The 27122-nt window shown below is 46.2% G+C and overlaps 1 protein-coding gene across 2 annotated transcripts in view; it reads left to right on the forward strand.

Moving 5' to 3' along the window:
- The first annotated feature begins 4266 nt into the window (after window positions 1-4266).
- Window positions 4267-27122, forward strand: part of EFNB2 (ephrin B2) — a 44708-nt gene continuing 21852 nt past the window's right edge. For both annotated transcript variants that reach the window (XM_029210115.1, XM_029210116.1), the window contains exon 1: window positions 4267-4657. In XM_029210115.1, the coding sequence (XP_029065948.1) occupies window positions 4536-4657 (122 nt within the window). In that variant the 5' untranslated portion in view covers window positions 4267-4535. The remainder of the gene's footprint in view (window positions 4658-27122) is intronic.

Below are 27122 nucleotides of genomic sequence, written 5' to 3' on the forward strand. Positions count from 1 at the left end.
TTAAATTTATAACATGAATTAACAAAGGAATATATAATTGCAATTGGCTCTGTTGAATAGCTTATTGTAAGGTGGGATAAAGGAGCAAAAGTGGTTTGATGGACCCATAATAGGAGATGGGTTGTCTCATGACTGCTGTCAGTAATACCCCTTATATGCTGAGAGCAGAATTTAACTTTATTATAACATACAGTATGTGTATATCATATCAGTCCAAAAAGTGGGAGTCACAGAAATGCTAAAGTTAATGAGTGATAAAAGTGCACAGCTAGCTGTTACCTGCGTGTTTATCTCCACCGAACTACCTAGGCCAATTTGGAATGGTGACTAGAAATGGCTGGCCCTCTCAACTGGTTGGATTACATATAAGGAAATGAGGTCTTGAGCCAGGTACCCTACCTAGTTGGAGCCAAACCTGTATTCTTTCCACATAGGCTGCTTTTGCATTAATAACGTTATAAAAGCAATGATACTTTGAGCTAGAGATTTAAATTACTGTAGTGGAAAATAATGGTTATTTTGATTCCATAAAGAATAGGTATGGTCTGTAAGGTATGAGTTAAGAAACTTCCCAAAGGGAAAAATGATTCTTTTGACCAAGAGCCCCATGTAATGACTAATACTTTTCCTACCAAACTAATAAGTAGATACTAACGTGCTACAATGTGTAATAGGAATTTTAGAAGCAGATAGATGGACAGAAATGTATGGCGAAGTTGATCTAAAGAGTTTTACTCTTGTTTTGAAAGGTCTTCCCGTGGAATAAACCAAGCAAAGTGTCATTTGTGGGAGAGTTCTAAAACTTTCAGTGACTTGTATGAGGTAAACTGCATGCAGTTTAGTAGAGTCTTCCAGCTATGTAGAAAATTCATGGCTTGGACAAGATTTAATCAACATACATAAAGCAGAATAATCTTTCTGTAACGTTACATTTAGATAAGGCTTTTGTTCTTTGTTTTTATAGGAGTTAAAGATGTCTTTCGAAGTACATCTTAGAATCAGTGGATTACTGTACAAGGAATATGTAAGAAACAACTATTAAGTTCTAAAGACCAAAGCTTGCGTATGGATTCAAAAGGGGCAGAAACCTGACTAGTAAGGCACACTTACTTGGGCAAAATTCATTGCCCTCTTATTTTTTTAATTTTTTTTTTTTTTGCGGTACACGGGCCTCTCACTGTTGTGGCCTCTCCCGTTGCAGAGCATAGGCTCCGGACGCGCAGGCTCAGCGGCCATGGCTCATAGGCCCAGCTGTTCCGCGGCATGTGGGATCTTCCCGGACCGGGGCACGAACCCGTGTCCCCTGCATCGGCAGGCGGACTCTCAACCACTGCATCACCAGGGAAGCCCTGCCCTCTTAATTTTAAAACTGGAACTATCCAACTTTTATATTTGCCACTTCATTCTACGTTTATTCAAATTTATATCCATCAACATTTATACTTGGCTATGTCTTTGAAATCCCCCCACTTTTTATTAATTAGGCTTTTAGAAATTTCTTCCTTAACTCTGGAAACAGTTGAAATAACTTTCTTTGCTGAAATAAAATCTCATTTTTTGATGTCGGGTTAAATATGTGATGGTAGAATTACAGATTTGCAAAAGTAACCACGTTTCTCCAACAATTGTAAAACAAAAATACAAAGAGGTATTCAACTGATGTGACTGAGGATTTAAAGTTTCAGCTTTGTCTTGTACACGCAGATAGATGTTGCTGATTTTTTTTCCTCGCATGATATATGTACAATAGATACAAGTGGCTTGAGGTGATGCTTTTAATTACTGAAATTAAAGAGCAGTGGAGTTGCTACTGCTGATACTTTTCACATAGTTTCTACAGCTAATTATATTTACTGAAAGTAAGTTAATACATATTCACACACTTAAGTTATACAATAGGAATCTTTGTGTAGGGATTTATTTTTTGGTCAAATACACACTTTGTTTTAAAAAAAGGAAGCAGTTTAAACATGTACATTTTCATTTTTCCCAAGGTAAAGGGCTTTGGATTTGAGAGTATCAGATTTACTAAAAATGGGAGCCAGGGTTATTTTCAGACAATGCAAATTTCCTTTATTTCCTCTAGTTTACTTGGCGAGAGAGCATGTAGGTGCTAAGAGTTCACAACTTAAATTTCACAATATAGGTTTGCTAAATGTGAAACAGCTACTGAGATACACCCAGTTTTAGTTCTTTTAAAAGAGTATATTAAACTAGATTTATATTAAATTTCAAATGAATCCCTTAAATGTTGTAAGCTTATTAGAAAACGACTCATTTGCCTTTGTGAAATAATACCGCCTGCTCCTTCCTGGTTTTTCAGTCCTCTGGGAATCTGACGATGACTTCGAATCGGTTTACTGTCTTTGAGCCTTTAAAGAAAAATGTTTCTTCAAAGTGGAGGCTTTCATTTAAAACTAGAAACTGCAGAAAATAAAGTTGTTTTCTTCGTTCACATACTTGGAATAATATGAATGTATTCGGTGCCTCGCGTGCCTCAGTGTTTTCGGTCTTAACAAACTAGTCTTCACAAGTTATGTAACATTCCCAGTTAAAATGTACATTAACGTTTAATGTTCAAAAAACGAATACTTAACTCACCCATAAAGCCCTACAAAAGTTATTACAAAGAAGAGTGAAAAGAAAACATAAGTATCTAAACGAGATGTTTTTACCATATATATTTTCTCTCTTAAATTCGTGGATAATTTGCCTTAAAAACAAAAAGAATTTGTAGGAATACTGGCCGGTTCTTTGCTTTTAAAACATTAAAGATGAGAACTGTTACATTTGTACTGTGCCTGATTTGTGCCGAGCTCTCCCTGCTGTTGGTCAGGTCATTTCTGCCGACCCTCCTTCGGACCCTCTACGCGGTTAGCTGCGCGGGGTCTGGGTCCGGGTAGCCCGAAGAGTCGTGCTCTCGCCGGCAGAGCGCGCAGGCCGGCCGCTAGTGGGCGCTGTGGGTCCGCGGAAGCGGCGGCGCGGTGGCGCTCGTCCCAGAGGCTCTTAGGCAGGCGCTTCGCCGGGAATCCAATGGAAGAATTCCTGCCGCCTCCCTGTTTCGGCGCTATTCGTCACGGTCACCCCTAAATTCCCGGTCACTCTGGGGAGGTATGAGCGCGGCCCGGAGGCTAATTAAGGAGAAGATCCCGCGGCGGGCGCGGGTGTGCCGCCGCGCACTCGGGGGAGAGGTGCTGCCTTCGCGGGAAGCGAGGTGCGGAGGGAGCGGGGCCCGGGCGGCCGCGCCCCGGGAGTCGGCTGCCTCGCTGGCGCCGCGTCCCCGGGAGTCGTTTTGCGTCTCCCGGCCCCACTGACTTAGCTCGGGCCCCAGCCGACGTTCGGTACCGAAACCAGGTGTGAAACACATCACTGAGAGGTCTGGTGGGCGCGGCGAAGGGCTGCGCAAGCGGGGTGTGAGCCAGTCTACGCAGAGGGGGCTCTGCAGTGAAGGAGGGAGACCCACGGGAAGCCCACTGCCTTCCGTTCCGCAGGGAAAGTTTCGCCCTCGACGTTGTACCTCTGCTGAAGTTTGGACACTTGCCGGGCAATGAGAGCGCGTGCTGGGCGCGGGGGCAGGTGCCCCGGGCTGTCCCGCTCCCCACTCGCCCGGCCCTACCATCTCGGGGGGCGCCGGGTGCACGCGCAGGCCCGTCTCCTTCGCGGGCTCCCCCGCGCGCCGCTCGCGCCGCCGCCCGGGACAGGGGGCGGGGCTCACCTGTCAGCCCGCGCCCCGCCTCGCGGCGCCCAATGTCGGGCGGGGGCTGCTGACGGACCGGCCGGCCGCCCAACCGGCTAGCGGCTGCCGAGCGGCGGGCCAATGGGCTGCGCGATCTGGGGCGGGGCCCCGCGTTTATAGTGCTCTGACAGCGCGCTGGCCGAGCTGACTCTCCTCGGCGGGGACGGCGGCGCCAGCTGAGGCGAGGAGACGCGCGCGGAGCTGGTCCCGGCGCCCTCCCCGCACACAAAGGCCCGCGCGCATCCGGCGCCCGCGGCGAGCACCGAGCCCCTCCTGCCTGCTCCGCGGGCTGGGAGCCGCGAGGACTGTGGAGGCTCCTGTGCGCCCGGAGACGCCCCTCGCCGCCCGCGCACCGCGCTCCGCGCTCCGGGACATGGAACCGCGCCGAAGCGGCGCCCGCGCGCTCGGGCCGCTGCCCGCCCCCCTGGATCTATAGTGCGAGGCGGCCCGCCGCCTCCGCCGAGCCGTCTCTTGGCCTTTGTGTCCCGGCCGAGCGCCCTCCCTGACGCCCCGCGCCCGGCACCCTGGAGCCGCACGGGAGCCGGCTGTCCGAGCTGCGTCCGGCGCGGCGACCCGGAGCCCCGAGCCCGCCGCGCCGCCGCGCCCCTCGCGTGCGCTCCCGCCCCGCGCTCTGAGGGCCCCGAGGGGAGCGCCACCGGCCTCGGCGCTCGCTGGAGCTGCTCGGCGCGCCCCGGAGCTGCCTGCAGTCTCTCCCTTGTCTGCCCAGAGGATTGGGGCTCCCGGCCCGCACCTTGTTCCTCCGACGCCAGGAGTGCGCGGAGCTGGGAGCGGCTTGGCCATGGCCGTGAGGAGGGACTCGGTGTGGAAGTACTGCTGGGGAGTTTTGATGGTTTTATGCAGAACTGCGATTTCCAGATCGATAGTTTTAGAGCCCATCTATTGGAATTCCTCGAACTCCAAGTAAGTCGCGTCCACGACCCCCCTCGATCGCCGCCCCGAGGTCCGCCGCGTCGCGCTGTCCCGGCGGGAGGAAGGGTCGGGCTGCGGAGCCTCGGAGCCTGTTTCTGGACCCTCGATTCTTCGCGTCCCCGGGTCCCCCACCACCACATTTTACTTCGTGGAGACTCCGCTCGGCCTTCCAGCCGGAGCGCCGGCCCTAAGGGGCGCTCTCCTCGTCCTCCTTCCCCCTGGGAGCTCCCCGGCGCTAAAAAAAAAAAAAAAAAGCCCTGTTGACTCGGGTGTCGCGTCCGGGAAGGTGTCCGATGGCGAGGCCTGACCCTCACTTCCTCCAGAGGACGGGAAGCCGGGCCACCAACAGGCTGAGCGGCACGCAGGGGCTGGCGGGCTCCGGAGAGGCAGGGATGCTGCGCTCCTGAGGAGCGGCGGAGCCCGGGCCGGGGGCAGTGAAGCGCACCGCGGAGAAGGGAGCCTGTGCTCCCTGGCACGCCCGGAGCTCGCGCGCCTGGGCGCCGCGCCGCCTGCCCGGGGGGTGCGCGGGGAGCTCGCCTGCTCGGGACAACTCGGGCAGCGGGCCCTTTTCTCCTCGCCCGGGAGACGGGCCTTAGGCTGCTCCCGGGGAACCCTCTGCACGTCGGCCTCTCCCTTTGCTTCTGAACCGATGGCCCCGAATTCTGTGGTCCCGACAGCTAACTTGATTTTTTTTAGGGACGCTGTCTGCAAAAGCTTAATTAAGGCCCTGCCCAGTCGACGCAGCTCCTGAAGCCTTCGCGCTTGGGGAGCCTGGGGGGGAATGGGATCCTTGGATCCGACTTGCTTTTATCAAACAGTGCAGCCGGGAGAAAGCCAGGCCTTGCGGAGGTTTTCAGTCCGAGCAACCAGAGTACATTTAGAATTTAGAAGAGGCGATCCATCCATAAATATATATGGCCGTGACTCGTAGTCGTCTGTGCATTCAGGGTTGTATATTACTTCATTCTGGGGATACATTTCGAATCCTAGCCAAAAATATTTTACAGAATCATGGAATTTTAACCTTGGGAAGCTTGGGGAAAGTATGAAGACACTGGCTGTTCATACTTTGTCAGAAGCAAAGTCAATGACCTATTTGAAGTTGAGTAAATCGGCCATGGATTTAGAAATAAAGGGATGGGGGATCGATTTAAAGATCACATCGTAATTAAACAATTAAATCCACTCTTAAGAGTGGTCAGTTTCAGATTCACCAACATGTTAACCAAGAATTCCCTATTAAAGGGCGAAAGACGTCACCGCTGTAAATGGGATGAAACAGAGATTCTTGCAGGATGCTGGTTGGCACTTCCCAACACTGCTCCTGTGTAGAAGTTACTTAATGCAGCCTCCTTCCCTGGAGCCTGATCTTGGATGGACTTCTTTTTTTTCCCTGGGTGTAAGATCATCGTAATTGCTGAGAAAGCCGCGGCAGTGACGGCTCTCGTCCACCACCGCAGCGTGAGGCGCCGGGTGGTGCGGGAAAGCGCGGGGCTGGGACCTGCGGCCCGGGAGCCGGGCCGGGAGTCGGGCCGGGAGCCGGAGGAGCCGCCGGCTTCGCTTTCTGCCTCCAGGGGTCACTCTTTCCTGCGCGATGCTCGCCGCGCCGGCCGCGCCTCTGCCCCCCAGGCCTCCTGCTCTGCCCCGCTTGGCGCTTTCGCTCGCCGACCGTCTTCGGGAGCCGGTTTTTGGTTTGGCGTTTCCCTCCCCGCCCCCCAACAGGATTTAATTTTTACATTTCTATCTTGTTTAAAGAAATTCCCATTAATCCCTTCAGCGTTCGGCTCAGTAGACGTTATCTGGTTTGTAGGATCACAAATACCTACTTAGGGAAAAAAAAAAAAAAAAGGTAGAGCAGTCATTATTTCAGCCTAAGGTTTCGACACGAATGTCTTCTTTCCCTCGTGCGCTGGGGGAAGGGAGTGACTTATATTTCCTCACTGATATTTACTCACTAGCCTCCTGTGAGGGTCGGGCTGTTTTTCTGAGCTGTGGCCACTGATTTAGATCCTCCTGGAGGCCTGCTCTTGGAGAAGTCTCCCTCCCCGTACAGACGATGTTGCTGTTGGCGTGACTGCTCCTGCCCTCAAGAGTAGAATTTCTTTTAAAATTCGCACGTAATGGCTGGCCTAGAGGAAGGGGTCATTTGTCCCCTGGAAAAGGTCTGCTTAACAAAGTTATGCAGCTGAATGCTAGCTTGAAAGATCAGAAAGATTTCTTCCTGGAGGAATGATATGAAAGAGCCTTTTCTCAGTTTGAGAATGAATTAAAAAAACCCGGTGCCAAGGAGTTGCCTATTCGTTGGGGAAGTTTCATGTTTATTTCCAGGGAAAAGTTTCCGTCAGTAAATGGGATGTGGCAGGAAGGTAATCAAAGGCATTGAAGTTGCACATCAGTTCCTCGGGACTGTGGAACAATTCATTTGTAATGAAGCAGCCATCAGTAATTAGATTTGTTTCATTCCGAGGTCAGCTTTTTTAGCAGGTGGTGGACAGAGGGAGCGTGCAGCAGCTGTTTGGATACAGGGTCCAGAAAATCCTTTGTAAATTCACCGTCTCCACAACTACTTTAATCACACTGTCTGCCTCTCCCACCCCCGAGAGTTTTTGCAGTAGTGGGAAGAAGTTCCAAATACTGAAACGGTAATCACTGCACCCATAGGTTCCGGAAGAGTTGTGTCAGTTGTAGCCATTCAGGTTGTGTAGTTTGTTGGTTTTTTTCTGTTTTTTGGTTCTTTTATTTTTAACTCTGGAGAGAAAAGCAAAGCCTGGCTTAGCATTTCAGTAGAACAATTTTCTTCCAGCACGATGTTTTTGCCAAAGTAAAAGGGTTGGCTCTTTTTTAAAAAAAAGTATTGGTATGGTATTCTAGAGTGAGTTACACTGACTTTGTTGAAAATTTCAGCAGAGCATTCATTTCTTACGTCTAGGGGTGCGATTCCCTAGGCACCATATACTAGTTAACCAAGCGTTTTGCTTTTCCCAGGTCATTTTCCCCTACATAATGGTGAATTCCTGGTATTGATTGCCTTGATACAAAAGAATGGCTGGATAATATCCAGATAACCTATAATACATGGGCTCCACCACAGTCAGGCTCTGAATAAATACGGATCTGTCAGAGATTGATAAAATAAACTACAATGGATAGTGCTGTTTAAACAGTCCATTCAGTACCATATATAAGCCAGCCTGCCTTCCATTGTGTCTGAAATTCTTATTTTTGTAGGTAAACAAATGCACATTCAGCACGGATTGAATAGCTCCTTGAACTGTGCTCCCCAGTTTGCGTTTGGGTTAATCTTGTCGGTTTTAATATAGAGAGGAAAAAAAGCCCAAAGCACCAAGGGGGTGGAATTGTTAGTGCTTTCACATCTACATTCCTCACATTTTGTCAGGATGATAAACTGTAGGCAATGGACTGTCGCTGTTCCACGGGACGCCTGAGAAGGGAGAGCACAAAGACGGGGCTGCCGGGAGGTCGCACAACATGTTTGGGAGCCGTCTTTTCAGATGAGGACAGAATTTATTTGGGAATCGTGTGTCCAGGGACTGTACTTTGTAACCTCAGCAATTACAGCTTCGAGCCTCAGAAACGGGAGCTGGAGGTTAAGATGATTCCGTTAAGCACTTGCTTCTAAATCTTTCACAAAGCTCAGCTCTTGACGCTTGTCCCAGGATGCAAAGAAATGCAAATGACTCCAGCATTCCGAAGTGTCCCTGACTCCCAGGCTGAAGCAGGGAGACAGGTAAATTAGCTATCAAGCCCCAGACCAGCTGAGAACTGCCGGATGGGCATGGTTTCTCCATACAGAGTCAGCTGGAGAGTAAATGGTATGTTTAGAATAATTATCGGTAAACCCTCTTATCTGGAAATTTACAGAGAGGAATCCTCTGGTCGGTGGGTCAGCGTGATAATTACCCGCAGAGGGGCATCGCTACCTGGCCTTGCACTGAAATGCTTCAGGTAGCGCCGGGGAGGTTGAGGGTGACACCCACCATCTGGCAACGGTTCCCAGCGAGGTCACCTAATGGGAAATGATTTGAGATCCCAGCATGACTGCAGTGACGCGTCACAGGAATAGGAGTGGCGGGGGAAGGAAATACAGACTGGAGACCCTCTTCAGAAAAGAAAAAAAAAAATCTAAGAAGGACATTACTTGAGCATTTCATGAAAACTTTATTCTTAAATTCTCCCACTGCAAATTAGACAAAAAGAAGGAGGGCTCTTGTAAGGAAAATAATCATTGAAATGATACTCGGGCCCACCCAATCTCCGCCTTCGCTGGCTGCTGACCTAAAGAGCCTGTTTTTCAGGTCATTTATCATATATCTACATAGATTTGCTTATGAGCTCGCCCTTTGTGTGGTGGAGTAGAGCCTTAAATAGGAGTGTTCAACTGTTTAAAATATTTTGGTTAAAATATGCAGAACCCATAGAACTAGAAGCTTCTAGTCGGGAATTAGTTCTTTCAGGGAAGAGCTGCCCCCCATGCCAGTTTTTATTTATTTATTTATTTTTTATTTTTTTTGGTGGGGGGAGGAATTAGAATGAGGCTGGGAGAAGGGTAGAAGAAAAGCAAAGAGGGAAGGGTAGGGTATGGGACAGGGTTCCGAACAGCTTGGAAAAACTCCTGTGGCTTCATTGTCTCTCTAAAGCCAAAGAACACAAAGACATAAGCAATTCAGCCCTTCTCCCATGATGGAAAATGTAAACCGTGGACATGGCTCTCCTGTTTGACTTGTTTAATTCTCATTTTAAATTCAGTACTATACGAGCCGTGTGAACTCTGAAGATTTCTTTAGTAATCCATTTTGTAGTTCCGAATCAAAAACAAAGTGAAAGGGTCTGACACAATTTGCTTTTATTTTTAGGCAAATCAACCCTGGTCATAGTTAATAAGGGGATTACAACCCAGACTGGGTCTTTACAGATGTAATGTAAATCAAGGGCAGAGTATAAAGAAACTGATCCCTTTTGATTGAAGTATGGTAAAAAGGCATAGAGAAACTAGCAGCGGTAATCTGATTGTATGGCAATAAAACCACCATTTTCTGTCTTTCAGATAAAAATAATGTGGTAAATCCATGCAGTTCATAAGATGTAAAGGCAGATAAAGGGTGAAGCCATGGCAACATATAGATTAGCTGGATGTCGGCAATGACATGTCTCTGAAAAGGGTGTAGAAAGGAAGGCCCTTGCTCCAGGCTGTTGACTATTATGTGTGAGCCACACAGACTTGGAAACTCGGATTAGAAAGTATGAAAGCCCCACTTGTGGCCTGGGATGGTTGAAGCCGGGAAGAAAAGATGCTCAGTTCTTGCTCATTGGTGGCAGATAATATGGCAAAGGTAGATTCCATTGACTGCCTTTTCCAGAGATTGAGATTGGGGGCTGATTAAAACTTCAGATCACTGCAGTTAGTTCAGGCCTGCAAGGTTTTCCTTTTTAGCTCCTGGCCTAACAGTGGCGGCCGTTCTGTAGGATTAGCTGCAGTTGGCGGTGCTCGCCTTCATCTCTTTAGGCTCCAGGCAGGGACCTGCTGGGAAGGAACAGAGCCCAGAGGGGCTAGGTAGGCCCAGAGGGATCCGAAAAGAAAATACAGACCTTTTGATTTCAGCCATCTTTCAGCCCCGGCGAAGCCGAGGTAAACATTATGCATTGTCCCCCTCCCTCTTCCAGAGAGCTCTCCTCTGAGTTTTGTCTCTCCCACCCTGGAAAAAAACATATAATAAAACAAATAACAGGGGGAATTGAGTTTTCATTCAAATTGGTAGTAATCCAATATGCCCAAACTAACGGGCCCACTGGAGATGGTGTTTCACTCCTGTGAGTTGAGCTGAATGGGACAGGCCCCCTTCGTGTAAACGATAGGATTATAAAAGTGTGAGTGCTGCCAGCTTGAAAGTTAAAAACAGCAGAAGCTCGCCAGGCTGTTGAATCTTATTGCCCCCTGTCCTGAACAACCTTGTAAATAAGCTGGGCTTTTGTTTTGGCCGTCCACACTTTCCATTTTAGTCGTTACCCAAAATCAGCCATTGAAGCTGTGATTGGGGGGCAGAGTGGCATCGCAGTTGCGTCAAGCCGGAAAGGAGATTTGTGCTTTATTGCCCCCTATTCGGGGCCTTAGAAAAGTCCCAGCATTTCTTTAGGAAAGTCTGAACTCTTAAGACGCTGACAATACTGAAAGCTTACAAACACCCCAAGTGTCTGTCTTGCTGGCGTGGATGGAGGGGATTCAGGGCTGGTTTCTGAACATGGGAACTTTCTAGAGGAACACGTTCTGTGTCTGAAGATCTTCACTACATCCTAAATATTCTATTTCAGACCCATTTCGTGGATTTTTGTTGCTAATTCTCAGAGAGCTGACTCAGCTGTTTGGAGCTATGGATTTATTGCATTTGTTGCCTATTTTTCTGGTCATCACTGTGTCGCTTTCACCACTTAAAAACATTTAAAACATTGCACAGAGACCTGCCCTACCCAGTGCCAGCTACTTTACCTTCCTTTCTAATTTAATTCAGAAAACATATCAAAAGATCCAGTACATTTGTCCAGATTTATCAAAGAGAACGGACACTCCCTAATTTACAAGCTGGTCACATCCCAGCACCTTGCATTCTACATCTGACAATGATTGCTAATGGTCCATTCAGCCAAAGTATTTGCTTGTTAGCAGGGAACAGAGCATGATAAATGTCCAGCAAGCTTGCGGCCTCCTTCCGCCTTTCAGATGCAGACTGGTGCATATTTATGGTAGGCAAAGGACAAAAGGAGGGGCTGAATTGCCCTGGCCTCCAGCTTTCTATGAGGAACAGGGTTAAAATGATTAAAGAAATGATATAGGAAAGTCCTGCCACTTGTTTACAAACCAGCCCAACACGTAGCTTTGCGTTCTACCTGCAAGAGCCTGTTGCAGGAGCATTAGGGATAAGGATGGTTGGATCCGGCGACCCAGTGAAAAGAGTAGGTGATAAATTATGAAATGTTTTCCATGCACACTGAACGCCAGGTGCACCAATTTCTGTGGCTCCTGCAGAGAATCAGCAGAGGCTCTTTATTTCCCTTTTGATGTATAGATATCAAATATGTAATTCTAGTCCAAAGCATTTTGTGGCTTTGGACACAGACATGCTGTTTTCAAATGAAAAACCATAGTAGGAGAAAGCTCCATTGAAGGGAAACAAGTTGTTTCTGCTCTTAGTAATCCTCCAAACAAAATATGAAGAAAAAATTGGCAGTAGTGAAGTGTTAATAGTTTGCTGTTTCCATTCTCGAGAGCACGAGTAGGTAAACGTTCTAACTACTCAGTGGTGGGCAAGCATTCAGAAGGCTACGCATGAACTGTGCTTTGAAAACTTCATTTTCTTCATGTTTTCTATATGAAACTCTTAAACAATCCAGTTCATTTTCTCAATTCACGTTTGGTTGCATCCAGTTTTAATTACAGTCCTTGGATCCTTCTATCAGTACTTGCTAGTTAAGCCTCTCTTGCCTCTGAGGCGTTACTCTGTGCTTTTCACATACTGATGACTCCCGTATCCCGCCAGAGTAGTGATGAGTGCTACCCACATATCCCTGTACACATCAGAAGCTCTGACCTGCGGAGCCAGTGTCTGAAATGCCACCTTCCAGCGTCTCTGCAGCCTCTCGTGTTCCAGCTGAGGAGCCCGAGGTCCAGCGTGACACCACCACCTGCTGAAATGCTTCTGAACTCGGTCCTTGCTTTTCCCCCTGTTAAGGTGGCTCACTGTGGTCTGAAACATTTGTCCTGAATGAGAACTGTCTGATGAGTGAGTGGGGCTGAGCCAGTTACGTTCAAGTCCCGCTCAGAATGCATCTACCTGCAGAAGAAGTTAGAAAATGCCAGTTTTCACTTAGCTTACCAGAACTATATTTGGGGTACATTTTAGATAAAAACAGACTCTCCTAAGCCCTGCATCCCCCTTTGTCTATGGGAAAATGGATCTTCATGAGAATGGACTGTCCTTAAAGTTCACGATTTCCCTGAAATGACTGCTCTCTCTTTATGGTGTAGATCAAACATAACTTCTTTAAATCTTTTCTCTGTAATCCCACAGCACTTTAGTTAAATACCGAGGGCACTGGAGAAACATAGTACATGGCACTGTCATGATTCATATGCAAGTCTTAATCCCCTTCACCACCCTGCCTATCCCTAAGAGGCAGGCACCAGAATGCTTTCATGTCCTCAGTCTCTGCCGGCGAGCATTGACATCCAATGAGTATTAGTCGGAAGAGCAGACACAGCCCAGATGTCTGTTTCTGGCCGCTCCCATTAACAAATCACCTGCTACTGGAGATCTACCTCCAGCCCCGCGGCTCTAGAACTTTAGGGCATCAGAATCACTTGTTAAAACAGGCTTGCCGCCCGCCCCCAGAGATCCAGATTCCTGAGGTCTGGGTGGGACTTGAAATTCACATTTCTAACAGGCTCTCGCTGATGCTGCTCTGAGACCACACCTTGAGAACTGTTGCCCTGGATGGAATTCTTTGGGGTAACAACTTTTTTTGGGTAACAACACAAGATTAGATGATCATCCTCTTAAAGGCTGTTGTGGATCCCTGAAGAAATCCGTGGCCCTTGCCTCCCTACTCTCGGCCTCAGTTCTTGCTTGGTTGATTGTTGACGGTAGATAATTCGTTGATTTGTTGGACAAGCATTTACGAACTGTGAGGTCTGTTACACTAAGCTCTGAGAATACAGTGAAGAGCAGTCTCTACCCTCAAGAGACTTCAATCCTAAGGGAGTAGGGGGACTCCCTGGTGCAAGAAACACGTTCTGTGCCGTGGTGCATGGCAAGTGTGGCCATGAGAACAGAGGAAGGAAGGGGATGGAGTTCCTTCCGGGGGAGGGGAAACTGAGGCAGGAGAGACAGCGGTCCAGGGAGAGCTCCGAAACAAAAACCACAGTAAGCAAGTCAAAGAAACACATTTCAGGTAAGAGAGGCGAGTATCTACACTGTACTTCTGTAATCTACATTATTTCCTACGTCTGAGCAGAGCTCAAAGACAGATTCCCACAAATGAACAAATGAACAGCTCTCCTGTGGGAGAGCTACCCCAGCGATTTCAGCCGCCTTATCCTCATGAGAATTAGCAGTACCTTTTGGTTTTCGGAAGGCCTGTGCTGATAATGGGAAAGGTCAGGCAGTTCAGTTGAGCAAAGCGAGCCGGGCCAGTGCTATTTTAGTTTAGTGAGGAGGACTGCCGTGGAATCTGGCTGTATGAGTCTACTCCCAGGTTTGTCATTTTTTAGCTGTGTAACTTTGGGAGCAGAATCCTCCGTGTCTCTCACTTGTCCCGTCTCTAAAATGGGGACAGTAATCTAACAGGACTGAAGAAAAGCAATAAAACTATGGTCAGGATTTAAAGACCTTAGCTCTGGACTTAGCACAACGAACCAATAAACGTCAACTCTTGCTGTTGAAAGTTAATTGAGCATCTACTGTGTGCCTGTCTCTGCCTCAGTTTGCCTTCTACATACAAATGCAAAATAAATAAAATGCTAGTAAAGATTATGCCATGGCGCCTGCACCTTTTCAAGCCCCTGATGTTATATGGTACCTTGCTTAGCTGCCAGACTTCCACTCATTCTTGCAGGCCTCTCTGCTACAAGAGGCACCTTTTTATTTCCCTTCAGCTGCCAAGTTAGATGCTCTCTCCTCTGCTTGCTACCCTGATGCTTTGTTGTAACATTTGTAACCCTGAATTCATTCAGCTTCTCCACCGTGGATGGGGGAGGGCCTGGGCCGAATCCCCTTTATGTGCAGGGTACAGTAAGGGATTGGGTTGTTCAGTGAATACACAAAGGCAACCCATAGGCATGAGCAGTGTAGCCTTTTTGCATTAATGTTACATGCTGTTTCTTATTAAGAAACCTCCTCACCCGGCGGACACAGTTTGTTTCATTTAACAATGGTGGTATAGAGCACGTACTAGGGACCAGTGGCTGTTGCAGCTGCTCCACAAATACTGACTCATTAAACCTTCATAATAACCATCTGAGGGAGATACTTTCATGATCCCCAATGGGGAAACCAAGGCAGAGACTGGTTCATTATCTTGCCCAAAGTCATATAGCTAATAAGTGGGTACCATCTGCATTTGAACCTGAGTATGCTGTTTCCGGGATCTTTCCTCGTAATTCTCCAGTTCTCTTTCTTAGGCTGTTCCATAGAGTGATTAGAAATCACATAATTAAATGAAGCATGTGTCTGCTCAAAGCAGTCCATATGAGGTGGATTAAAAGAAGGTTTGGCGTATAATTCTTCCCTTGTCCACCTTGATTTATAATCTTTCTTATGATGGACATGCGATTCTAAATGGATCCTTTGAATCTTTGATAACGAGGTTCTACCCGGTGGAAACTAAATAGTTATGAAAGTCTATCATATTAATGCATTTATTGCATGCTATTCCTTTGACTCTTAACATTTTCCTTTATAAAATGGAAACATCCGATTGTTTCTTTGCTGGGAGAAGACAAGGTCAGGTTTCAGAGGAGAGTTCCATGAGGTTCGATGCCACGCGTGTGTCAAGCTAAGGAGATAGCATGACATCTTTTTTAGAGTCCAGTCACAATTAAATGCCATTTTATTTTGGATTTGGGGATCTGTGCCAGCTTCCAGCTTGTCAGAGCTGAGAAGACTCAAATCAAGTCCAGGCCTATTTCTACAGCAAACTGGGCTTCTGGCTCCCTGCCTGTGGATTCACTCAGTGTAGCCCATCTGGCTTTTGATGTTCTGCGAGTTTGGAGCAGCTTGTTTCAGGAAGCAGGGCCAGAGGATCGGTGGGCCTGGGGTGCTCTTGATTCCTGAGCAGCCTGTGGTTGCATCTCCCCAGGGCTTAGGGTCTGCTCACCTGCAGCCCTCAGGGGTCTCACACCACCAGGTCCTCCTTCCTTTCAGAGCTCAGGGCCTCAGGCATCCTCTCACCTCTTCATGGTCCAGTTCCCATCCCTGAGTTCAGTAGCAGCCTGAATAACTCAGGGTGTTTAACGTTGTGTATGTTTTTTGGTCAAGCTCATTCCAGGCTGCTTGTGGCTACTGAGCAGGAAATGTATTGTCCCCAAAGTTACAGTGGTGCGCCATTCACATCCCCCCGCCCAGTACGCGGGCCTCTCACTGTTGTGGCCTCTCCCGTTGCGGAGCACAGTCTCCGGACGCTAAGGCCCAGCGGCCATGGCTCACGGACCCAGCCGCTCCGCGGCATGTGGGATCTTCCCGGACCGGGGCACGAACCCGTGTCCCCTGCATCGGCAGGTGGACTCTCAACCACTGCACCACCAGGGAAGCCCCCATTCACAATTTTCTTTTTTTTTTTTCTGCTTTATGCAGTTTGGGGACGATCTGTGTAGGAGTCAGTCTCCCAGTCCGGGGTTTCCTCCTTTTTGACGTTCACAGCGCAGACCTGACTTGAGAGGCCCAGGGAAACGGCTGCTGTCACCCGCCCACAGCAGACCCGTCCCTGACCCTCTCTGGAGCCATGAAGAAGGAAGTGTCCAGGAGGCAGCCGTGTAGGTCGCTGTGAAGGGCTAGTGCACAGCCGTATAAATTGTGTTGGTAGATTATGCTTGCCTGGCAAGGGGGATCTCTGCTTATACCAAGAGAGAACTAGAGTCTTGTCTCTTTTTTAAACCTTACTTATGAACGTGCTCCTTCTATGATTACACAAACACCCGTTCCCGGGGGTGTGGGGTTCCCGGGGTCCAGCGGGGAACACGACAGGCTCAGTCCTGGGGTCACACTTCAGCCTGGAGAGCGGGCATCACATCCCCTTGGTGTGTACTTTCTTCAGGGCTGTTTTCCCCACCAAAAGGAGAGGTGTCATTCACCCATAAAACATGGGTGAATGGTCTCTCTAAATAGGCAAGATTCTTTGAAGTTAAGAGGAAAAAAAAAAGTGTTGATGGAAATGAAAGGGATGAGCAGGGTTGATGGAAAAGATGCTCCTGAGCGCTCGATTGTAATACCACGCTAAGATCTGAAGTCCATCCCTTCAGGTTCTTAAAATGCCAGTCCGCTTCTTTCTGTATGATGTCCACGTGCTTTGCTTCCCTGCAGCGCTCCCACTCAGGTAGATAAGCACAGGCATGTACACACTTAGGTCTAAAAGAGCAGAGAACCAGCTCTTTCTATAGGAAAGCCAGTTTTCTTTCTGGGGCCTCACCTATGAATAATGAGAGTTCCAGCTTCCTTTGTAGACTCTTGCTAAGAGCATGGTTTGGAACAAGACAGTACAGGTGCAAACAAATTACACTTGGGAAAGAAGCTTGCACCGTCTCTTGCCTCCGAGGGTTATGAAATCCCCGTTTGGATGATGGGGGTGCGTGGTCAGGCCAGCATGACAAAGGTTGGCCTCTGGGATTCACTCCCCAGCCGCTTTCCCACTGCGTATCTCGGCATCCCAGACCTCCTTTTCCAGCACCGCCTCCCCCCCCCCCCCACCGCCCACCGCCGACTTTTGCCTCAGCTAGCTACGACATTCATGGCATGATTTTTTTTTTTTTTGCCAAGTTTTGAGGGAGGAGATGTTTGGATCACTTTCATAAATAAAGACCTTGATTTTTTTGTGTTTTTTTTGTTTTGAGTTAGGCGCTTGATTTTTGTTTTTAATTCCATGCCAGAGATTAACTAGTCTCTGTGAACCTGGGAAAAGAAAACCATGATCTCTGCCCATCACATGCTTAAAGTCTGACTTAGCAATGAAGATATCTTTTCCAGCGTCAGCTCGTTACAGGCAAACCTTCTGTGAATTGGAGGGTTTTGTTACAGTGGAAATTATGGTACGGATAAAAAATTAAATACATACTTGTGTTATTTTTCTGAACGAAAATTTAAACGGTGAGCATCTTATTTATCTTTGAGCATTGGAAAATGAAATTTACTTTAGCCCCCAGTGTTTTGAGCATTATATCGCAAATAACAAACAAGATTAACATCACAAGGAGTCAGCTTCCATTCCATTGTGCAGCATCGTAGGCTGTGAAATTTGATATTATTTTGACTTGTATGGTAATTGTAGAATGAAAGAGGGAAGTGGATTAAGTTGAAATAGAAGGATACAGCACAGCGCACACAGACTGCCCAGTGCAGGTGGAGGTCGTTGGGCCAAGAGTGGGGCCCCTGAGCACTGTCCCTGCAGATCAGAATTTTATAAATAAAACTTTGCTTCATTCTGCACTTTACGGTTCTTTCAAGTGTCTACATAGATGAAGAGGCCACCTCCCCGGGAAGAGTTGCAAAACCGGCTCAGGGACCTAGAGGCTCACCACACCTGTGAATTTCAGTGCTTCTCATCTTTCCTTGCCTTGAAAAGATGCTGCTTGTCCTTGGTGTGAAGTCTGAAATGCACCCTGCCCCCCACTCCCAGCTCTCAGATTTGGAACCGGTAATGGTGTAAATTGTAGAGCCTGCTTTTAGGCACCTCTTCTTTTCCTTGAATACGTCAGTTTCATGCTGCAGATTATACTTGTTTTTAGAAAAGTGTGAAAGAAGGGGCACCTGTGAAAACAGACAATTGTCCCAACACCCATCCAGCAGAAAATGCCAATTAAAGCCTCCAATTACTACCTTATTTCTTGGAGCTTTAAAGCCACTGAGAAGATAGTGGTGCATTTAGTTGAAGTTTTAAGGTAATTACTTGTTCCTCCAAGCGTGGTGTCTGGTAACCTAATTCTGTATCAGCCTGACACCCTATAGCGACACCCCACTATCTCTCTGGTTTCAAAATAAGTTCGGGCAGAAACTTGTTCTGTTATGAAAGTGCAAAAGGGGGCAGTAAAGTGCTATCCACAAAAACAGAAAAATTGTTTCCCCCGGTATTTCTTATGGTCGATATTACCTGAGTCTTTCTTGGGCCCCAGTTTTATTCATTTATGACAAACTCCTCTGTTTGGGGCATTTGGAGTTGATCTTATTAAGCCATAGCAGCAATCTAACATAAAACGGAAGTAAGGCAAGCCCAGATATCCTGCCTGTTGATGAAATATGCCATCAAATTCACATACTCGTGAATTTAAGTCATTTTTTTTTTCTGGGGGATTTATGTTCCCAAGTGTACAGAGCATTTCTGAAAGGAATGTCGGGCTTCTGTGTTAATGCTGTGTTAGCTCCACATAGAGCTGGAAGGCCTCAAGTGCATGGGGAGGTTATGGGGTCAAGGCTTTGGGCTCATCCCTAGCAGCGAGCATCTTTTGTCAGGAAGGACCTGGGAAGATGAGCCTCAGTGACAGCAAAGCAGCAGTGGCTTGTCCTCATTCACAATTTCAGACGAACCGGTTTACAAACTGACTGCTCTTCCTCCGCAGCCTTTGACATTTAATTAAAACTAAAAGCATTTTCTGGGAAAAGTGCATGTTTTCCAAAATGTGGTAAACTCGAAGTGTACTCAATACAGAACTCTGGTTTGAGAATAAACCTATTCTGTGGTATGATTTGGGGTGTGCCAACTGCTAGGGTAATAAACTTGTTCCTAAAGCTGGGATTCAGGGTCCCTGAAATGTTAGCCAACTCCCAGATCTGTGCAGTTGAATGATTAAGCATAAACTGTACCCCATATTTTTCATCTATTTGAATAAACTGGTTGTGTGTTACTACAGCTTTTGTAGACTCAAGAATTGATTTGTTAAATAGACCACAATTCAGAGAAGAATAATTTTATTTAGTTGCATTCTCAGAAAATACATCACAAAACAGTTTAAAAAGTCTACAGGCCTTGAATATTCTGTTTTAAATCAGAGTGAGGAAAGCTTGCTCAAGAACATGAGTTTGTTCCTTGAAACTGTACATTGAAATGTAATGTTCCAATCTGATCGCAAAAGCATCTGACATTTATTGCAGAAAATTATGAAAAATACAGAAAGCTAAAAATTACCCCAAGTCCACCATCCAGTAGCCCAAAGCAGCCGCAGATGAAGGCCCCGTGTTTGACCAAATCTGTGTCTGTATCGCCAGCGAAATGAGCAGAAGAACACACCACCTACTGTGTATGTGTGTATATTTTCAACTGAACTTAGCCACTTACTTAAAATAATCATGTACTCTAATGATGTAGTTTTGAAACGAAAGGAAAAATCAGTTCTCCATGGAAAAGTAAAGTCTGTTCACTCAGACACTGAGTCTTCTTTTGCTTAGCAGTTTGCTTCAGAGGGAGAAGAGTATCACCTGTAGGTCTCTTTCCCCCCAGTTTGCACATTGGCAGGATTTGCATTGGTCCTGTTACGTGAGTAAGATGGTCCTGTTTCTCAGGCGGATGATAGCGGCCATAGTGTGCAGAAAGATTAGGTATTTAAATAGATATTACAGTTGTACGTGTACGACAGTACACAGAAATGGCTCTGGGTCTGAGCTGACACTCTTTAAATGAGAAGCACTGTGATCATGGCTGTCTGCGGGGGATTTATGTGACCCGGTCATTTGTTTGGACAGAGAAAGTGGCCATTCCTGTCTACATCCTTTCATTCTGATCTCCTTCCTTCTGTGCCAGTTTGATAGTTTTGCATTTGGCTACAATATATTGATTTGCCCTTGTTTATATGGTAGTTTGGCATATCCTTCAATTATATGCCTCCACGTAGTATTTCCCTCAGGAGAACGAGGACTTCTTACTTCAAATCTCCTTTCACAGACTCTTTCAGCATCAAGGGACCATAGTGCTTTGGCTGTTCTTCTAGGGTCACCTACTTATTTTTGGCAACCTTGAAGACAAGTGTAAGAAGTCGTTGCACGTTTGTCCTGAGGTGCACGTGTTGTGGTCAGGTGCAGATGCAGCAGCGGGAAGGGGAAAAAAGAGAAGCAAGGAGAACGGGGCATCCATGGGGGGCTGGGGAGAGCAGCTGTGGGTCCACTACCCAGCGGGCCCCGAGCATCTCAGCTCCTTGCTCCCGTGGATCTTGCTGTTCCATCGGGCCAGGTTCAGGAGTCAATCAAGCAACCGCTGCCCCCATCTGATTTACCCTGTGACACCTGGGGATGCGATGCTGGTCGACAGAAGGGTCCAGACTTGAGATCAAAACATGTGATGTTATGATCAGTCAGAGACAGTTGTGTGTCGTGACCCCTGAACTCTTAAGTGGCAGGTTTTGGCTTTAAATGCATATTATGCTAGTTTTTTCAACGAGCATGTGTTCCTAGAGTGGGTTAAAACATGAAAGAATATTGTGTCGCCAGGGAACTCTAGTCAATATCCTGTGATAAACCAACATGGAAAAGAATCTGAAAAAGAATGTATATGTATGTATAACTGGATCACTTTGCTGTACAGCAGAAATGAACACATGGTAAATCAACTCCAACAAAGTAGATTTTTAAAAAAAGAATGTTGTGTCACATATGGCTGTATTATTTTAGAAGTTCCTACAATGATGACTATGAAGTATAAATGTCTAATTGAGATTATTAGAGATCCAATTTAGATTATTAAAGATTAAAGTCTAATGTGTGTTATTAGATTGATTCCCTGTGGAAGTATTAGAATCTAGTTTGGTGAATAACCTTTAAGAACTTGGATTCATGTTGATAGGTAATCGGAAGGTAAAAACAGATTCTAATATCAAATCATTTCATTTCAGGGACTTCCCTGGCGGTCCAGTGGTTAGGACTCCGAGCTTCCACTGCAGGGGGCGCAGGTTCGATCCCTGGTCAGGGAACTAAGATCCTGCCTGCCACATGGTGTGGCCAAAAAAACAATCACTTCATTTTGGGCAGGGAAACTTTGGAAACCCTACTCAGAGTTTCCATTTTATTCCATGTTATACCGTCTCTGGATTTAGTTCAGAGTCATCACGTCTTATTGTCTTGCTTGGGAATGATTCACTGGGAAAAACCATAGGAGTTGCCTATTTCTGCTCAGCACACCCCACTGCTGTGGCATCCCAGGGAAGCCCTCCAGTGAGAGACACAAAACCACAGCACCAATGCCCAGGAAGCAGTCCTGACCCCAGACTCTCTTGATGGGGAGGAGATGCAGCTTCCCCGTCCCAGGAGCACAGCAGGGTGGCTTGCTCAGACTTTGAGTACGTGGCCCAGAAAGGGATCTGGCCTCCTGTGTTCGCTTTCCTGTATAAGACAAGAGGCACTGTGAGTCTCCTTTGTTTTTTGTTTTGAATTAAAAATCAGCAGATACTATTAAAGAAGACTTCTGACCACTTTTTTTTTTTTTTTGGATGTGGTTTAACAGAAACAACTTCACCTCTGTGGTATGGATTACAAACTTGGGGATTTTCCTCTAGGTGTCTTTGGCCACAAAAATGGACATAATCTCATCATACAAAAAGAAATCTGCATTTCATATTCACTAGGCAGAGTCAGTGTAGTAATTTAAAATTAGCTAGTTGTCACCACCCTAATTATTCTTTAAAAAAAAAAAAAAAGGAAAACATTTCCAAAGTCAATATAAGACAAGTCTTATTGACTATTACCAAATATTCAGGGCATAGATGTGCTATGTGGTCTGACTTGTTAAAGTCTCTGAGCAATCCTGAGGTAACAAAATCCAAATATAAGTGACCTGGCTTCAAAAATAGAACTCTGTGGTTACTGGCTTGATTATAACCTATAGGACGCATTGCTTTCCATTCGAAAATGATATTATTAAAAAATTCACCCCGTTTCCTTTCCATGTACATTCTGCAATTCTCATGAATTGTCTGGATCCATCTGTAATACTACATTTAAAACACAAGTTCCATGTGTGGTAAGTTTCTTCCTCACCCTTTGGTCCTTGGCTTCCCAGGACATGGCAGGGGTAGCAGATGGCCGCCCTTGTGATGGACAAGAAGATGGATCCATCTGGTTGCTGAGTATCCTGATCTCTGAAGCCTGGGCAGATGCCTGCATGTGGATGGACTTTCTCTTAATTTCCCTTAACTTCATGGCTTGTCTATGAAAAGCTCAATTTAGAAAAAGCTGCATTTCCCCGAACCAGATTTATGCTTTAATGTGAGGCAGCGAGACCTGAGAAGTGTGCAGGCAAAGGGGCTTTTCCCGTCGCATCTCACCTTTGGCCTGGCGTGTCTTCATCTGGTTTGCGTGTCAAGCACGTGTACAGGGACTGAATGAAGACAGTGGTGGAAGGTGCTTTGATCAGTGCTTAGCGAAGAATAAGTGCTCAAAAGCAGCAGTGCTTCTGTTATGAGTGCTTCTGGAGGTGGTGAATTGCCTTGCATTTCAACTAGGAAGGGATTCCAGAAAACTGCCAATATTCATAAATCCTGAGAGAACGGGTCCAAAACTCCATCCACAGTGCTCCTTGCCGTCCAGAAGCACCATCATACCGGAGGTGATCCTGCTGTGCTCTCAGCAACCCCCATCCCAACTCGAGCTCATCCTAGCTCATCCTATCTTCAGAATTCCTTCCGTGCCTGTGATCTGCAAATATCGATAGTTCGTGGCACTAAATTTGACTTAAATTTATTGTGTGTATCTTAGCTGCCATTTGTTCTTTCATATTTTAAGCATCTACCAGATGTCAGACCTTGGGCATTCAGTATTGAGTCAGCCACACGTGGGACCTGCCTGCCTTCAGGAAGCTAGATTGTAAAGTCCTGGCGACCCAGATCCTAGTTTTCTGTCACTCAGAGCATCTGGTGTGGAGGTGCCTTAGTTGTTACACTCACGTTACTCTGTTTGCTCCCATGTTGTGAAGCACATGGATGGACCTGGAGGGTATCATGCTTAGTGAAATAAGTCAGACAGAGGCAAATGCTGTGTGTGATCACTTATATGTGGAATCTAAAAAACAAAGCAAACTCGTGAATGTAACGAAAAAGAAATGGGCTCACGGATATAGAGAACAAACTAGTGGTTACAGTGGGGGGAGGGAGGGGGGAGGGGCAAATCAGGGCAGGGGATTAAGAGGAACAAACTATTATGTATAAAATAAGCTGCAAGGATAATTGTGCAGCACAGGGCATATAGCCAATATTTTATAATAACTTATATATAATGTAATCAATTATATGTATAATTAATTATATAACAATTGATATTAATATATTATATATAATATCATTGATTATTATATATAATAATTATTATTAATATTATTTAAATGGAGAACCTTAAAATTTTTGAATCATTATGTTGTACACCTAAAACTAATATAGTGTTCTAAATCAGCTCTATCTCAATTAAAAAAAAAAAAACTGTGAAGGCCCCAGGGGAGCAAAGAGACTCCTGGGCTTGATGTACTTAGTGATAACGTAAGAAACTTACCATTTGGGCTCTCAGCTCAACCACAGCCTTTGTCTACTGAGAAACCATGATGTCAGCAATTAAAGAGACTGGTGTGCTAACCAGCTTGTATATCTGTATACCTATATACGCTTGAAAAGTAAACCTCTAAAGCACTCCAATATTGGGTTCTTTTATATGAATTTAAATAAGGAAGCAAAAAAAAAAATTTTTGTTTTTCGTTATCTGTTTTACAGCTATCAGTGTATATATGTCAACCCCAATCTCCCAATTCATCCCACCCCCGCTGCCCCTGCTTTCCCCCCTTGGTGTCCATACGTTTGTTCTCTTGAAACCATTTTTCACGGTGAAGGAGCAAATCCTTACCTAACTTTTTGCCACAGTGTCTTCTGAAAACTGAGCTAATGCTGTTCAAAGCATTAGGAATAGTGGGTTTTATCAGGATTCACTTTTTATGAGTGTATCAGATACGCTTATTGAAATTGAGATTCCTCCCTTTCTCTTTTATTTTGAAAAGCCATCCCATGGGTTGACCCCTCCGCATACATTGCTCCCCTGTCACTGACCGTTAAAGCTTTTTGAGTGATTAGTACCTTCTGAAAATACAGACTGAAGTGCAGAGATCATTGTAGCCAAACCAGCCCATGTGTCCTCTGTTCTTGACTTGACCCCATCAGCCCCAGCAAAAACTAGAACTTGGATTTGGTGAGTGAAGAGAGAGTCATGAGGTTCTCACATGGGCAGGGAGGAAATCAACAGTGAGTCTTTGGTTAAGCAGGAAAAGATAATCTTCGTGAAGGAGACGGGATCTTGGGAGCATTTTGAATGAAGAAAGAGCTTGGTGAGCCCAGCTTCAGACGTAGGCGTGATGTGGGAGAATTCTAAGATGTGCAAAGATGATACACAGCTTGGGGGTGAGGGCAGGTCTGATGCATTCTCTTAAAGGAATTGAACTGATGGACAAGAGGATGGATCCATCTGGCTGCTCAGGATCCTGATGTCTGAAGCCTGGGTGGGCCCCCGGAGGAGGTGGTCCAGGGTGAAACTCGCTCAGTGTGGAGATCAGAGCTGAGAAGAGGCAGGTACCGGTGTCCAGGCTGCAGACTTCTGTTGTGATTCAGGAATACTTTTCACTACAGCTAACGTGGGGCTTGCTCTGTGTCGGCTGGTAAAGAAGCCAGTTTAGGAGAGATGTTTGGAACGGGGGTGGGAAACCCCAGACAGGAGCTGGCCTCTGGTTCTCGGGTGCAGTGAAGATTTCCTAAGAAGGTCGAAGAATAAAACATGAGGAGAAGGATGTGTCACAAAGGTGAGCCTTGTAACCATATCTAACTTATGTCGACTGCCAGGCACTTTGCCCCTGCTTCCCAAGCCCAGCAGAATCACTGAGGCACGGGGGCGTGGGGCAAAGACTTAAGCCTCAGACATTCAGATTCAGTCCTTCAGTCTGTTCATCAGAAACCAGAGCTGTGTTTCAACCACAAAGATGATGGAGACCACTGGCCTTCGGAGGGGGGCAGGGAGAAGACCCTGGAGGCCTTCAGTCCCCTGGAGTTGAATTTCCCATGCGCCTCCCCAGAAAACTGCAGAAATGGCCAAGAAGTTCACAGAGAGGCTCTTACTAAATGGTGATCTACATTTGTCAACAGTTCTAGAGAATTCTATAAGGGTGCACACATGATGGTCTGAAATTTGTCATTGTTATAAAAAATAGTCATTTTGAGTTCTACTTCACAGAAAGATTTTGTTAGGTGATTCTCATTCACTTTTCTTTTTCAACTTTTTTTTTTTTTTTAATAAATGTCATATATCCTTGCTTTAGCAAGCTCAGTTTAAAAAAAAATAAGAAAGAAAGGGGGCCGCCCTCCCTTTGGGATTGTAAAAGAACACATTCCCAAGGAAGAGTGACAAGCCACTGTGTTCAACATGTATCTTTTTTCCCTGCCGTAAAGAGTATTGGTTTTTAATATAAATCTGTAATGTAATTTCTGTTATGTTCTATGATGCTTCATAATCAACCTCATGCACTTTTCAGAAAAATTAATACCGTTCATTAGCATTCATCGTCTGTTCCCTCAGTATCAATTTGAAGTTGGTGATGCCCATCATCCTGGTTTTCTCTCTCTCTCCCTCCCTCTCTCTCTCCCTCCCTCTCTCTCTCTCTCCTCTCTCTCTCACGCCCCCCCCCCCGCGTCTGTCTGTCTGTCTCTCCCTCTCTCTTTCTCTCTCTCTCACCGTGTCTGTCTGTCTCTCTCTCTCTCTCCCTCCCTCCCTCCCTCCCTCTCTCTCTCTCCTCTCTCTCTGAGTTATGACCCATTCATTGTCATGGCTGGTGGGCCTCCCTGGTTCAATAAGAGGTTGGATTGGAAGGACCCAGACGTGATGCTTTGTTCTCCGGCTTCAATATTTTAATGAGCCTGCAGGCTTGGCTCCTTCGGAAGGAACAAGAGGGGATTTCTAAGTGTGTTTTTAGTGTTAGCACTTGTAGAAGGATGTTCATTACGAAGCTCTTGTTTCAGTTTCTCCGAGAAACTCCCCATTAGGAAAGATCTTTCCGCAGCATGGCTGGGAGAAAAGAGAAAGGGGAGGAGGGCGCTGTGGTCTGTGAGCACCAAGGGGATATAGTGTGTCAGTGGTTTGGGTTCTAAAGATTTGCTTCTAAGGATTAACTGGAGCAAATACATCTCAAGGGAGGGGGGAAAAAAGGTTTGTGGGGCAAGGACAGGGACAGTAGTTGCTGTCTTCCCCAGTCGAGGACTTTTCATCTTGCAGCTGAATCAATACTCCAGCTAATTATTTCTGGTTATTTTTTATGGGTTTGTAAGATGTTTCTTTTGTTTGGGGTAATAAAAAAACCCATTATTTGATCAGTGACTGACTAATTATGATAAGTAATTTGAAACATTCTTGATGAAACTTGTCTGTTAATTAGCATCAGCAGCAAATGGAAACTAACAGAACAACAAAGTCTTAGCGCATCCACTGCTCCCTGGAATTGCTGCCCTCTTTCTGTGGCGTGCCCAATAAACTGAGGCTGCCAGTGGTTAAAAAATAATGAGCAGATGGGAAGGTCTGACTCACCACCAAGGAAAAGCCATTGTGAAGTTACACAAAGGAGCACTGAAATATTACAAGCGAGGGGGCGGTAAAGAAATGTCAGTAGGTTGCCTTGATCCTACTGGGTAAAGTCAGGAGTGTGGTTTCTTTTTTTTTCTTATTTTTTTTTCTTTAAAGCTTAA

Source organism: Monodon monoceros, unplaced genomic scaffold (genome assembly GCF_005190385.1).
Source record: "Monodon monoceros isolate NGI ecotype Baffin Bay Population unplaced genomic scaffold, NGI_Narwhal_1 Super_Scaffold_8, whole genome shotgun sequence".
In the NCBI taxonomy this organism is placed as follows: domain Eukaryota; kingdom Metazoa; phylum Chordata; class Mammalia; order Artiodactyla; family Monodontidae; genus Monodon; species Monodon monoceros.